General features: G+C 38.7%; 1 protein-coding gene across 1 annotated transcript in view; it reads left to right on the top strand.

Annotated features, from left to right (window-relative positions):
* Positions 1–16,060, top strand: part of LOC125226459 (DNA N6-methyl adenine demethylase) — a 158,759-nt gene that overhangs the window by 61,257 nt on the left and 81,442 nt on the right. Inside the window, 1 exon segment of the mRNA XM_048130444.1 lies at positions 3,684–3,770. Coding sequence (XP_047986401.1) covers positions 3,684–3,770 — 87 coding nt within the window.

Here is a 16,060-nt window from a genome sequence, read left to right as displayed (position 1 = left end):
TCCGACATCCGATATCGGATCGGATAATGTGAAAACGGCCTTAAGCGAGTAGGGTTCCCAATGTTCCCATTCTATTTACTATTATGAAATAAATCCTAAGTATGGAGTGAGCATTCTAACTTAAATTATTCCATAGCACTACACTCCCTAGCTCCCTACGCCTACGAAAAGTGTTCAGTCGTCTGTATTCATCCAACCGCTGAGTGCCGTCAAATCGCACCAACCGTTTTTCGAATTATCGTAATCTCGTACCGGTATTTTGAGTTTCGTAGTAGTTAAGACTTTTTGTTGATTTAGTTGAGTGTGTAACTGACATTTTGATGTTTGGTACTTGATATAATTTTTGCGTTCACATAAAAATCTGCGAAGATGTTACTACCGATACTTACCTAATTTTAACAACATTTTTTAAGCATGTATTGGAATGTTATTGGAATTTGTATTGACAAAGATTTTATATTTGGACTAAAGGTTGTCGACTTATTTATATATGTACCTATTAATACTTGCCTAAGTCTAGAATAAGTTGTGGACATTTGAATTACAATACGAGTAACAATATTAAATAATAAAACAAGAATTACATATCTAATTACAAATTGTCACGAATAACATGCCTACCATACAATTATGAAATTGATACCATTAAATTACGGCGCACTATTCGAACACAATGCAACCGTAGTTCCGCAAATTACGCGCGCCATCTGTTGTCGGATAGCGGCACTAAACACGCGCTGCAATTTATCAACGGCAAAAAATCATGCGGCCAGAAACAGAACGACCAATTAACCTCGATACTTTCAGTGTACAGATTAACGGTCGAGATTATCTTGCGTTTATTATCTGTGCACCTGCCTTAACCGATTTTAAACTGCCATTTACATCCATCATCATATTTAACGCGGAATGTCGAATGTTTCAGGTTCAGAAGAGTTTATGTTAATGACTTTAAAATCACCAGCGTACCCTTCATATTATTTACATTAGCGTTTTTTTAACGTTCGGTTCTGGAAAATATTTCGAGACGCAATTGGAGAATTCCTTCAGTCTCGAAAGTTATTTTAATTTCCAACGCTTACTTACTATCTGCAATTTCGAATATTTTTCTTAACCTTAGGTACCTACCCACAGTTATTTTTTTGGCCATTTCCGCAAATCTACAACCATTGTGTATTACTGTGAAAAACGAGGTCAACGGTAGGGGGTAACGGGCTAATGAGTAACCCTGACCTCGTTCACTGCTTCATTCTGAACACGTCAATATGACTTTCGGTTTAAGCTGCGTTCGTCAAAGCTTTGCGTGGTAACTGCTGAGCAGTGCGAATATGTCCAGGAGCGGAGCTTTTTAATGTTTTTTCGCTCGAATTCTTTTTTCGAATCATCCCTCGCAACAGTCGCAACTCAATGTCTCGCTCACATACATTATTGTTTTGTTCACAAATTTCGCTCTATTATAAAAAAAAACCTGTGTATTTCCGCTAGAATGCACCTAGCCAAGATCAAGTTGTTAGCATATCTTCTTTCGATCCCTATGCGTCCTCGCACTCGCATTGGTACGATTTTGGTTACATTGCTGTGGAGGATTTGATACTTTCAGCACACCAATCAAATACCGCAATGTGTGAAACTCGTATACCGCTTGGCCAAAAATTAGAAATAGAACTAAAGTTTTATATCATAGCAACGCTTAACTATTCTCATAGAAATATGTCAAAATAGTTGCCACATGCAAAACGGCTTACGCCGTGGCTTGCGTGGGCGACGGTCGCGCGATAGTCGCGCGACGGCGATGCGACGCATACGAAATCAAACCTTATCGATATGGAAGTATGAGACGCGACGGCGTCGGTCGCGCGACCGTCGCCCACGCAAGACACGGCGTCGCATAGACGGTGGCGCTCCTATTATTTTTTACTTTTTTTTGCCAGGCTGTACTAGTTCTCGCACCGTGTAACGCTCGGTCACTTTTATCGTCATGTCATGGCATTAATGGTAGTGTGAAGAAAGTCGCGTGCGCGACCTGCCCCAACCCGCACCCACGCCTCGTGGCTGAAGGCCTGAAGTAATTGCTCATAAAATAGTTTTATGGTAGAATCCGGCTTGCTGAGATTGTTAGACCTTCTTACTATGAAATGTGACATAGTACCTACTATGGTGTCCGATGAAACTTTTAACGTTTACGAAACTTTCAATTTGGATAAATTCTTGGGCCCAAGTTATGCCTAAGCATCAAAGTTTAAAGTATAAAGTACCACTCTACCACTAAAATTAATGCCCACTTAGAAAACTTCAGAACCTGTGACTAGGGAACAGTCAGAAAGACGTTTTTTTCCTTAGTGCATCACATCTATTTCTGTTTATAATTTATTGCAATTATCTTAGGGAAGCTGGACAAAACCGAATATACCTACATAAACGACGCCTCTTTGGTACCTATGTATAGTTAGTTCAGAACTAACTTAGAGTCAAACTCGTAATTAAATGAACTAACGAAGAAGGTCCGGGCTTAGTCAATGCCATAATTGAGTAACAACTTTGTTTTACTTGTAAATAAATTTCATGGCCTAATAAAATAAACCATGTACTTGGGGTCTAGCCAAGATGAACATATATTATAAACAATTAAACACATAATTGTATGATTCTGATAAACCAAAGTTTTCCAAAAACTCTATAAGCTTTACTAAATACAAATTACAACATCCGTCTCCTCCGTACATAATTATAAAACTTACGATTTGAATGAAGCAAGTAGACAAGGAAAGCAACACGATAGAAAGAGCCGACAATAGAACAAATGTCGCGTTCTAACACAAAAACAGGAACGAAACGCCAGGTGTGCGGACCATGTGCCGTAACAGCAACTATATTTATTCGTATACATCTCTCCAATTTAATTAGTGGCTAGGAAATGCTCGTTAGGTTGCTGAACTCCGACGTAATGACAGCTGTCAATGGGATTGACAGTTGACTAAGAGTGCATTTGTAGGAATATGCGACTGTCACAAAGCACCGATCTACTTTAACTTACTTGTAACAAAAGTTTTAACGTCTAACTTCACTTATAGAAATCAGTAACAGATTTATATTGTGTGTATAGTTAAACATTTTGTTTAATTTCATACATTCTTATTCCATATAATCTTATGAGCCTAAAAATTATAACTACTTTAACCACATATCAAAACATGTACATTTCAAGGATTGATTTTGACGCCACCTAGCGGCGAGTAGCGGAACTTTTATGCATCGCGCGCCAGCTAGGTTGCAATACGTACGGTGCCGACTCGTTGCTTAAGTTCTACTGTATTACCATAGATGGCGCTACGGGCGCTTTTAAATGGATTCGTTCTTCATTGAAAATACGTGGAAATATTATGAGTATGAGTTAGATTATTTTTGTATAATCGCCTGTTTGATATTTTTAATTAATTACTTCGGAATTACACATTACCTACATGCCCCAAATCGAGCAGTGTTCTATTGTCTATGTAGATTAGGTTCTTCGTTACTTACATAATTTCCAATTTTCATCATCATTACCCTCATTAAAACTGCACAAAAACCAAATACTAAAAAACTAATCTGTCGCCATCTAACCCTACATCGCATGTCTGTTCATTTCTTTTGTGTTCTTTATTTTGCTTTATGTTAAGTCTGTGGTGTGTATGTTGTTTTAGCTTATTTTGGGGCCGGACGGGACTCTGCAGACGGTCAAGAGCGAGTCGCGCCGAGGCCGAGGTCGAGGAAGAACCGTCACGACGCCCGTGAGTATTTCTTTCCTTTTCTTTCCTTGCTGTTTCATTTTCATGTGACTAATTACTAATCATTAACATGTATGTGCTGTGCTCGATTGTTATTTTACCTTACCGTATTTCAAACTGTTTGTTTATACCTCTTATATTATAGGTATGTATGAAATTTAAAACCAAGACAAAAACAGCTGCTCCCTGTAGCACAACACAGTATTAATACCTACATATTACAATACAATTATGCAATTTTCAATCAAACGAGTAGGTACTGGGGTATCGTCTGTTGTCAATAAGGCGTAATTTCCATAATAGCTTTCATTTTCATGACCTGACCTTATGACTGAAACCTTCCAAAATTAGTTGTAAACCTAAACTATTTGGAATTTTCTATACCTACCTACTGGGAATGAATAGTTGCGATTTCAGCATTTTATCCCATTGTGAAGCGCCAATAGATACAAAGATATGATAACGTGAAGATTTATAATTAATATAACAATGAACTACAATCCTGTAAAGATAAAAATGCTGTACGAATTTGGGAGTGTAAAAGCTTTTAAAGAACCTATCCTTTGCATCATTAATGAAAATACTTGCCAATTCAGTTCAATGAACTCGCAGCCAATTAGGTATCACAGCGGCACTGTTTACGGGCGCCAATCGAACGTAAAAACAACCTTCGAACTTGCACCGCGCGGTAATTATGAGCGACTGAATGAACGCGGGGAGTCGATGACGAGTTTCAATGGCTGGACCGCGTCCATTGCGCGCTCAGTCGGCCTAGCCGAAATGGTAATCTTAGACGCTAGGCGCCGATCGAAACTCAGTCTTGCTTAGCTCCCAGAAATCTAGCTAAAATAACTGAGATAACGATATTGTCGTCTGCTATTGTGCATTCGGCTACGTACCCTCTTCATGTTTCGGAGAAGATGATGCTGTTTGAGCTGAAACATATCTGTGAAAAGTGTATCGATATTCTTCGAATGTTCTATCTTACTGAATTTTGATATTTGACTAAAAAAGACAACCCTTTTTCTAAACTTAAGCTCTTCGACAACTTAAAGACAAAATAAATAATGAAATCCTTATACTATTATTCCTTTATTTATTTTGCTTCTTAGGTTAAGCTTTTTATAATATGAATATAAAAGTAAAATACAAAAACACATACAAAACAATATAAAAAAAATATATATAGTTATAAACACATTATAAAAAACCTAACCTAGGGTGCCGCCAGCAGCGGGGCAGGGCCCAAGCTGCCGGTGGTTAGGGCCGCAGAGAGAGGAACCGTCGGACTATCCGCGCTGTGTCCAAGATCACCGCCTTCTGCATCTGGCCCTTGATCCAGCCACCTAGCGAGAGTCTCTTAAGATGTTGGTCGAGACTCTTCGCTATGAGACCGTTCGCTGAAACGACTATCGGAACAATGATCGTTGATTCAACATCCCACATGGCGGTTATCTCGTGAGCCAAGTCTAAAATCCTTATATACTATTATTATTATGTAAGAAGGTAAGTATATGAATTTGGAGAGAAATACAGTAGGTATCTCAAAGCCAAAGTGGCCAAATATATCGCAAGACATGACTCCCAACGCAATCATAGATTTGTTGCATAATATTTTTCTGCTTTCGTGTCATGGATCGGAAAAATCTGAGATCGTTTTCAATTAGTTGTCACTATCTAAGTGTTTGAGGGCACATTTGTTCAACAAAGTTAAACAAGATTGCTCTAAAACAAGCCAGCAATGTACACAACCCGTTTGATTTCCCCTGTATTTTGTTAATCTGCGAATGTCCGCTCTTTATCCGCGTTCGGCCTGAAACCGAGAGTGACCTATTTGTTCGTTTTCGTTTGACACGTCATTGCGTTATAAATGCGATGAGATTTGCATAGGTGTCAAGTGCATATCGGCTTTTCTCATTTACGGAATTGGAAATTGGTTATTTCAGTGTGCATTCGATGTCACCTAATTTGTATTTATTTACCTTTTGTTTACGTGAGGCAGTAAAGAAAGGACGATCGCTCGCTGTATATACTTGTATATCGTTCGCTGTATTTCGATGTAGCCTGTATTGGTGGAGCAGTCTGACTGGCGATAAGATTCCTCATTGAGGCTACTGACGAAAAACATGTAACATTCTTAGGTAACATAGTAGGTAGTGCATTATGGTGGCGATGTAGATAATTTTAAAGTACCTAACACACATATTCCTCACTATATTTACAAGCTCTTTTTAACCGCGTTCCAAATCTCAAAGGCAGGGGTTCTCAATTAGCCTGTATTTTTTTTTTAATGTTTGTTCCTCGATATCTCCGTACTGGACCGATTTTGAAAATTTTTTTTTTGATTGAATGTATATGCATACAGATTGATCCCATTTTTCTCAGAACCCAGTTCTGATGATGGGATCCTGGAGAAATCGAGGGAACTCCTCAAATCTGAAAGGCATACATATGGTGATTTTTGTGTTTTTAAAGGAACAGCATGCATTTTACGTACGGAACAGTGACATTTGGTGCAGTGGAACTCCTGATGATGGTCAGAATGGAACTCCTCAAATCTAAACGGCACACTTACAGTGACTTTGGTATTTTTATAAGAACAGCATGCACTTACGTCCAGAACAGTGACATTTGGTGCAGTGGAACTGCTGATGATGGTCAGAACGGAACTCCTCAAATCTGAACGGCACACTTATAGTAACTTTGGTATTTTTATAAGAACAGCATGCACTTACGTCCAGGGGGCCGATTTTTGAATCTCACGGCGTTCGAATTCAGAAAATTGTCACCGAAATTGCCTACTATTTTCAGTGACAATTTTCTGTTCGAGTTTAAATATCGAGTTCCGTTCTGATAATCATTCTCATCTGCAAGTACTTCATAATCATCCAAATTTCAAAATTGGTTCAGAAATGACGGAGATATCGAATAACAAACATTAAAAAATATACAGACGAATTGATAACATAATCCAACATTTGAAAGTATTTATCACCAGAACCCCAAAGGAAGGCGGATTTTTTTTCTTTAAAATTATTATCCATACTATCCATACTAATATTATAAATGCGAAAGTAACTCTGTCTGTCTGTCTGTCTGTCTGTCTGTCTGTCTGTTACGCTTTCCCGCTTAAACCACGCAACCGATTTTGATGAAATTTGGAACAGACAATCTTTAGACCCTGAGACAGAACATAGGCTACTTTTTATTTCGAAAAAAAGGGATGAAGGGGTTGAAAAAGAGGTTGAAAGTTTGTATGGGATTTGCTGGGACGTCAGTCTTCCGCGACCACGGCCAGTGCAACCTGGCCGAAACGTTGGGAAAAAAGGTAAAAATAATGTTAATTAATCGCGTTCGACCTGTATGTGACTTTAAATATGTGTACAAAGCGCGAGAACTTAAAGTGTTATATCATTAAACGTCTTGATAAGGGATAGGGATAGGGATAGCGATAGGGATAGCGATAGGGAAAGCGATAGGGAAAGCGATAGGGATAGCGATAGGGATAGCGATAGCGATAGCGATAGCGATAGCGTTAGCGATAGCGATACGGATACGGATACGGATAATATGGGTATCGTTAGAGGGATACGGATAATCGGTCGGCGGTCTCTTACAATCAATGTGCTCTAAGACGATCGTTGTTTGCTTGCTTGAAGATTACGTTTGCGATAAGTATAAGCAAAATGTAAAAAATTGTAAGGGATAATAGAAAAAAGTACTTTTTACCCACCGATCATAGTGTCGAAATACGGGCTATGTGGTAGATATATGTTCGTTTGTAAAACCATTTAGGTATCACCTATCGATGAAGAAAATCATCGTAGCAAACGTTGCGTGTAGAATCTTGCTACGGCGTAGCGAACGTAGCGCTCGCAGTGCAGCCTCAAGGTTTGATTATAGTTTAAATATACAGACTTCAAAAACAAGTTCTAAGTAAGTACTGGGTCAATAGCGAAGTATCTTTACAAAAATGACACTTGACATGACAGATCCGATCCATATCGATTTAAAACCTTATTTTTTACTAATATGTACTAAAATGACGCATATTTAACAAAACCCTTCGCTGAAAAAATATTTATCGTAAGTATAAAAGAAACTTCAATAACCCAACGAATAAATTATCGTGAGTACAAATATCGGCATCTAGTAAATAAGTTCGAAACTATCCAGACACGGGGTTCCTAACCCCTTAGTTAAAACGTTGTATCTCGGAAACATAGTAAAATATTGAATAGTAAACCTTACTGCATGGATATGAGGGTTTGAATAGGTCTCTGTAATTATATAAACATAGCCTATGATCCCGTACTGACCCCGGTTACCCGCCCCGAGCTTGGGTCAGTCAGTAAGTGTTAGGAGAGTAGATGAATTGTAAGTTTTTTCTCTTCCATCACATTCAGAGCTAGCGAGGGATACAGTAGCGGAAAATAATCTATCATATTTTTTTGGACACATTTGCATACTTGTTTCATTTTTTTTTAAAGCGACTATTGCGCTGTCGATAAAATTCACAATATATAGGTGCATATGAAAAAGACTATTCGGGCAACTTAAGTTTCATTTTTAAAACAATTCGTATACTCGAGTTATGCAGGGTAGCCTTGCGGGCCTCAAATAGTAAAATAATGATATGGTGTAATTTTCCGACTTCTGAGATTTATAAACCCATCCATCTAAATTATATTGTTAGTAGGATTCGCTGTTGTGTTTTTATAATAAAAAGTTCAATATTAGTGACATACACGATCGGTGTGTCGTGTCTCTAATCCGCATCCGGCTCTCGTGGCTGCCCACGGGCCACGTACAGTGGGTCCTAAGACTCAGAAGTATTCAAATACATATTTGTAATGATGATAAAATACTTACTTTTTTACTGGATATAAGTCTAATTTTAAGAATGTTCGACTTATTATTTTCGATGTATAACCAGTAGAGATTTTTTTCCACTACTGTACAAACTACGATCGTAGTCGATAGCGTGGAAACACGCATGTACCGAAAAGCGACTACACTGAGCGTCTGGCGGGCTGTTGGCACTAATGCGGTGAATGCTTCGTATCAACTTATCAAGTCACTTAACAAAGAATAATTTGAATAAAGCCCGTATACATATTGGGTAATGGGTATGTAGATACTAGTATAACTTCTAATAATGCATCGGAATGTGAAACCTATTCGTTACGTTGTTTACTGACCACAAATAGAGATATCTTTGCAATAATTTTTCTGTAAATAAATTTGCCTGCCTGTCTGTAAATTGGTGGGCGTCGAATAAATAAATAAATATTGGGGACACCTTACACAGATCAACTTAGCCCCAAACTAAACAAAGCTTGTAATATGGATGCTAAGCGACGATATACAATATTATACATACCTAAATAGATAATTTTTATACATAGGAAAAATATCCATGACTCAGGAACAAATATCTGCTCATCACACAAATAAATGTCCGTACCGGGATTCGAACCCAGGGCCGCGGCTTTAGCAGGCAGGGTCACTACCGACTGAGCCAGACCGGTCAGATCGGGATCGGAATGTATTGTGAAAGGCGAACTTTATTGTTTGAAGGCATCAAAATCCTATTCCTAAACATTATACTGATATCGACTGTACATACGGGTAGCGCAATTTACGAATAGAAGCAAAAGGGGAATGCTATAACGAGCGAAACTGACTGAATCAAAGGTTTCTGAAAAATTGGACTGTGCATCTGATCTCGACGAAAGACGTATTCTGATTTTGTCACCAATTTGTAAAATAGATCGATCTGATCTGCAGGGTACTTGTTCTTTCTATCGTTATCTCGGTATTTTTCCACGAATGAGCAGTAATCCGAGCTGATGAGCAGTGATCCGAACTATGCGAGTAAAACTTGAACAAAACCTTAGACCTGTCCATTATTTTCAGATCTGTGTTTTGAATGTGAACGTGAATTCTATACCTGAATCCAAGATTTCCAATACATTACTAGGTACAAGGATATTAATATTTTTCACGGCTGTAGATACTTAAGCACTCGAAAATGTACACTTAAGCCTCCGCCACACATGAGCGTTTGGAGAGCGTGGCGTGAGCGGGGCGCGATGAGAGCGTACCGCCAGCGCCACGCCACGCTCTCAAATCACTCATGTATGAGGCGGCTTTAGCAAGTTTTGGTAAAGTTTTACTCCCATAGTTCCCTGTACATGAGAACTTGTGCAGGGAGCTATGGGAGGTTTGACAATTAATCACAAGATTTGGCGAAGATACCAGTTTTTACAAAAATTACTGCCATCTGAACCTTTTAATTCAAAGGATAAACAAGGCCCTGTTGGGAATAGTCCGTAGCTGTTTCCTCACGATGTTTTCCTTCACCGAAAAGCGATTGGCAAATATCAATTGATATTTCGGAAAAACTCATTGTTACAAGTGAGTTTGAAACCGCGACCTCCGGATTGAAAGTCACACGCTCTTACCACTAGGTCAGTAGCGCGATTTTAAGATTAATTTCAAACAAGGGTGTTCTATCATGCCATTATCATGTTGAATTTCGATAACCACCGCAACCTCATATTTATGTCCATCAGGCTGCAATATTAGACTAACTAGCTGTTGCTTGCCCACTTTATATGCGTCGTCAGGTCTTCTGTTCCTGTATAGATCTAAGAGATGCCGCAATTACTCGGCAACTTTTCGGCATTCGGCCATTTTGCCAAATATTCAATAGTTGGCAGGTTATTGCGAAGTATCCAGTCAAATATCGAATAGCTAGTTGCTAATACTAATGTGGAAACAAAACATAAATCAAGGGTGAACAGGTACCTTCAGGGTGAGTTCGCTCCATCGTAAGCCACGTCTTCGCCTCGGCTGGACAGTGGCTATGAGTACGCGCATTTATAATAAAATTAATAAAAAAAAACCTTTGAATGTCCGTTGCAGAGCAGAGGACCACTTTTCCAACACTCACTGTGACTCAAGATAGTACATATCACATCACACACATCACATACAATCACGCCTGTATCCCATGAAGGGGTAGGCAGAACACATGAAACTACTCAAGTTTCAGTGCACCTTTTGGCAAATAAGGGGTTGGCAGAAAACGAAACTGTGACATTGCAGTGACAGGTTGCCAGCCTCTCGCCTGCGCCACAATTTAACCCATATCCCACAGTCGCCTTCTACGACACCCACGGGAAGAAAGGGGGTGGTGAAACACATATATTTACATATAGATATACAAATAGTACATATATTGTTCCGAATATTCCATTGGCCGAGATTTTGGCCGAATCTTATTTATTCGTAGCATCTCTATCAAACAACTACCAGCGTTACTTGACCTCAAGACCCGTAACAACAATGTGTGGACAAGGACCAGCCATCTTCTGGTCAGTGTCCAAATGCTCATGCGAGCATCGTCACGTGCTGGCATAGTTAGAATATAAATTGCACCCCTTCTAATTGCTTCCACCTCGGTGAAGTTTGGAGTTTATCATTGCATCTGTGATATATGATGCATATCCTTCTAGTAAATAATAGTTATACACCGTGTTTTTTTGTTTTCCGTTAAATTCCACACGTAGCTAGGGTTCATTTCATTATCAGGAACCACCCTATATATCAGTTTTAGTTAAATTCGCAAAAAAATTTTTTCATCATTTTCATACATAATAAATGAGTTTATTAGTGTGAGAGACCCTTAAGAATTGCATTCAAGTTAGTGTCAATGACGTGTGTGTCAATGACAATTAGTGTGATTGACGGCACATGTCAAAACAAATAACATTAGGAATTGGTAAAGGCTGTCACACACGTGTTCAGTAATTATCTTTATTTTTCTAATAACTCGATAACCTCTCGGTAACAGTTAAGACGCTAGTTTCTTAGAGAAATTAATTGTATTTGATCTAAAGAAGCTTCCCTTAAAGTTAACGGAGTTCAATAAAAACAGGGTGTATAATCGATCTGTTTATGTAGTCATATAAATTCCAGTGAAGAAGAATGTGTTCTCCTTGCGCAATGACATTGGAGTTCTTGAAGAATTTAGGATTTCACAGATGGTGGTAACACACACTAAGTAGTGGCTCCTTGGTGTTGCTTATGTCCACGGGCTGCGATGTCCGACATCAGACTATTCGTCTGCCTTTACCTGCCTTTCAATTTATCCAAAAAAATACATACACTTGAAGCGATAGGTACCTACGCCGCATTTTTATCGACACTTAAAAGTATTACCAACAGCCTCTACTTAGGTATACATTTATGCCTTCCAGTCCACTGCTATATTATGGTCTTAGTCTAAAAGGGTTCGGGACTTCACATATACACATGCTAGTTTCCTTACGTTACGATGTGTTCTTTCACCAAAAAGCAAGTGGTAAATCTACCAAAACTCATTGATACGAGCCGACAATCCATTTGAACTCGCTACCTCGGTATTAAAAGTTGAAAGTTGAACGTCAGATCCACTCAGCCACCAAGCGCGACATCTACCTCCACCTATGTAACATAAAAACAGTGTCTCAGGATTATCTTACCTAAATAATAGTACATATGTAGGAACACTCACTATAAATGCAAAACTGCTATCTAACGCTAGTTTGGGCATAAATTGAAACCCGCCATAATGAAGACGCATAAAGCTGCAGACGGACTAATCGCGGCCATCTTGCGGTTGCCATGGCAACAGACTGCCACCTACCCCCCTCACCCCGATGCACTTCCTAGCAGTGGGGGTGCACTGATTAGCAGTTTCGGTGGAATTATTGTAGGAAAGGCGGTTATGGAAAAAGTTTAAAGTGTGTTCTAAAATGTGTTGTGGGAGTCCGGAGATTCATTTTGTGATTAGTTTTTTGAAGTTTGAAAAGCTAAAAATCGGGCAAGTCGTTACATTGTAAAATAAGGGCAAATTCTAAAAACCACTCAAATGTTTCATATTACATATTTAGTAGGTACATCTACATGAGGCATAATAATCAAGTCATTATATTGTATATATTATCAAAAAAATCAACCGCTATTAAAGAAACCACTTTGCTGAAAATAACACCGCAATTTAAATATATTTACTTACCCACGCCTTCTTAAAGTAACGAGCATAAAAACGAGCAATATTCGAAAATGGCGCTAACTTAAATTTATTTTCAAATATGCCGGTCGGCTGGCAAGCGAATCTCGCCCGTCCGCCCTCCGAATTATACCAGCTCAGGCGAATTTCCACAGCGCACTTTGTAATTGCAAATTTTGCCGATTCGCGCATGCGCCCTGCACCGATCAATACCAACTTTATTATTGTTTTTTTTTTTTACTTGCAAAAATCACTTTTGCGCGCCAAAATATGAATGCGCACGTTCGAAAATCTGCAATTAAAAGTTTCTTTGCCGAAGAAATTGGATGGCAGAATTTAATTTAATTTTCGAGCGCAGTATTAAAGGGGTGGTGGGTGGCACCCGCTGCTATTGGATAGTTACTCTAAACTATTACTACGAACTTATATTAATGCATTATACTGCTTCCTCCATGCACAACTCGGAATTAGTTGGAAATAATTATTACCCGAAATATATTCAAAATATTACGAGCGGCTATATTATTTTTTTTACAAGGATCGTACGTAAGTCGTAATTTTCTGAGGATATTTGAAAATTTATAACATTTCGCAATGTTGGTGTCGTTAAATATTTTATTCCGAATTCATGAGGGGTTCTTGTATTACCCTAAGCGGACGTTTTCAATTGGTTTGTCAATATGTTATGCACACGTAGTGATTGCAACCAAAACAAGCAGTTTTAGGGACTTGCTTAGCTTCAATATAAAGTAAGCATATTTAATAATACACGTTATTAAGGAAAACATCAAAGAACTTTCTGCTAAAATAATAGCCGTAATTATTTTCAGTGCAAAAGTTATAGGTACAATAATTAATAATTATTGTTTGTCTGTGCATAATTTAATAATAACTCTCAGAACTCTTAATTCTTCCAGGCATCTCACAAAGTAAAAGAAAAGCAATTTTACCAAATTAAAAAAGCTGAAAAGCGGAAGAAAACTTTTCCAAGTCGTCTTAACTCAAGGCTGCCAATATACAAGACTCAAAAAAGTACTCACAACAATAGTCTATTGTGCCCTGTCTGGCACTCACACATGCACAGGCCCTCCCTTATCTGCTCGTTGTACATGCATATGTTTTCGTGCATTCTCTAACTAGCCAATATGGTGAAACGGCCAGACACGGAACCAAAAGACCTTTGAATAGTTTGAATCGGAAAACCTCGAAGGAAGAAGCTATTACACTTTTATATCAGACGCAATTTTCAAGGAGAGGAATTTGCTTTGCAATTTGCTGAGAGAGATTGGCAATTTTTGAGCAGCACTCGCTCGGAATGTGGGATTTTTCTTTTTAATTAATGGCAGTTTATCACGTGAACGTCACGTGGTTGGTGCACATTACATTAGGGAACGCGGATGTGGTTAACATAGCTAATGTTATACATTAACATAGAAATTAGTGGTCATTGGAAATAAATTTGTATATCTTAAATAGTGCAAAAACAACAGCAAAGCCGTTAGCGCCAGCCGCCAGTGCACCAATTACAACTCGAACAATGATATCGTTTCTTTTTGTACACAGTATCATAATCCGAAAACATTAATGCTCTTTTATTACATTCAATGTTTAAAAAATGCATGTTTAAAGTCATAAAGCCCCGTGGAATGCGATGTGTATTAATGAATTGCTACTACTGTACCGTGGAATTGAAATTAGTCTAGACTTAAGGCCTGTTTAGACGGCGACCTCGCATGCGATATTAGTAACAATTCGCACTGTGGAATCAAATACCGCAAAATTAAACTCGCTTACGAGTTGTCGCACCGTGTAAGTAGGTAATACAATTTGTGGATTTTATGGAGCGTGACTATGCCATGGTCGCGTCCTTCACGTTTTATTTCATGTAAAATATTAATTTACGCGAAACCTATTAAGTGGATTATACGCGTGTTTGCTTTTGTTTTATATTGATGCTATTAAATAGATGACCTATTATTTGGCCTGATGAAAATTGGATAACTTTTGCCTATTATACAGAAAATATACAAGTTTTTTTTCTTACATCGGCCTGTCAGTTGAAAACAAAGTACCAGCGCCGTATAACTGAAATACCGTTATAGTCCGGCGAACCTAATAGTCAGTCGGCTCCTTATCCTCGCCGATGAAGAATCAACTTAACATCCTTAAGGTGAAGCTCGTAATTATGCAATCAGTGGCCATCTCCTCAAATCAGACGAGTGCCCTCCAGCAGCTCCAACAAGTGCCAAGTGCAATAGACGAGCCTATCTGCAGACTATCCGTCTTACTCTTACTCTATTCATTAAAGTAGGACGGGCAGACTCTCGCGGACGTACTGTCGCGTCCATCATGTGCACCTACAGATGCGGATTATATCTATGATCGTCGAGGTTACCTTAATCGGTATTCTTTTTTTTTTTATTTGCCTTCTCCTGCAGAGTGGGATTTTTAATGATTTTAAAAACGACACGTATTTGCCTATTTAGAACGGTCTTGAGTTTAGCTGAAAATATCAGTAATCTAAAAGCTATTAGTACTCATTTTGAGTATAGAAACTGGACATGGACAGCCTCACAAATGATTACAAACAGATCATAGAAGTAGAGTCAAGTAGGGAACAGTGGCTCACGACAAAGCAAGCTTGACCATGTCACCAAAGTAAAGCAATTTAGAGCAAAGTGTGTCTCACGCAACTGACTAGTAATAACAACACCTAACTTACACATGGACGGTAATTCTTCCCTTTAAAATTGAGCTAAACATAGACGCTAGTGCAAATTCTTCACTCATATGCACAAAGGCCACAAAGCTAAACCTGTAGGCTGTCATACGTAGGTGTATCGAAATTGGCAGATGCCTATCGCAGGCGAGCCTCAAACACTGTCAAGTTAAAAATAATCCGGCTCAGAGCAGAGCAACAAGTGCGGTCACACGTCAGCCGCCCTGCACCGGCCGATGGAACAGCGGGCTCTCTGTTTTATATGATTCAATAAACAAACCATATTACTGAGAAATGTGCTTAGAATATATCATACGAAAACCGATAGACTCTTTCTTCAACGTCTTCCTCCGTCCGCTTCTCCGAAATTGGACCTACTGAAATTAATCCAAAATTCCAAATAACACAACACCAACCCAGTCTTCGGGTTCGTGGTTACCTTATTCAAAAAGACAAGAGGATATCAATTCTACTTAGGTATTAATGGAGAACTGTGACTCCGCCTGCTTTGGC

The sequence above is a fragment of the Leguminivora glycinivorella genome, chromosome 5 (genome assembly GCF_023078275.1).
Source record: "Leguminivora glycinivorella isolate SPB_JAAS2020 chromosome 5, LegGlyc_1.1, whole genome shotgun sequence".
NCBI lineage: Eukaryota > Metazoa > Arthropoda > Insecta > Lepidoptera > Tortricidae > Leguminivora > Leguminivora glycinivorella.
This window is presented reverse-complemented; position numbering and strand designations above follow the sequence as displayed.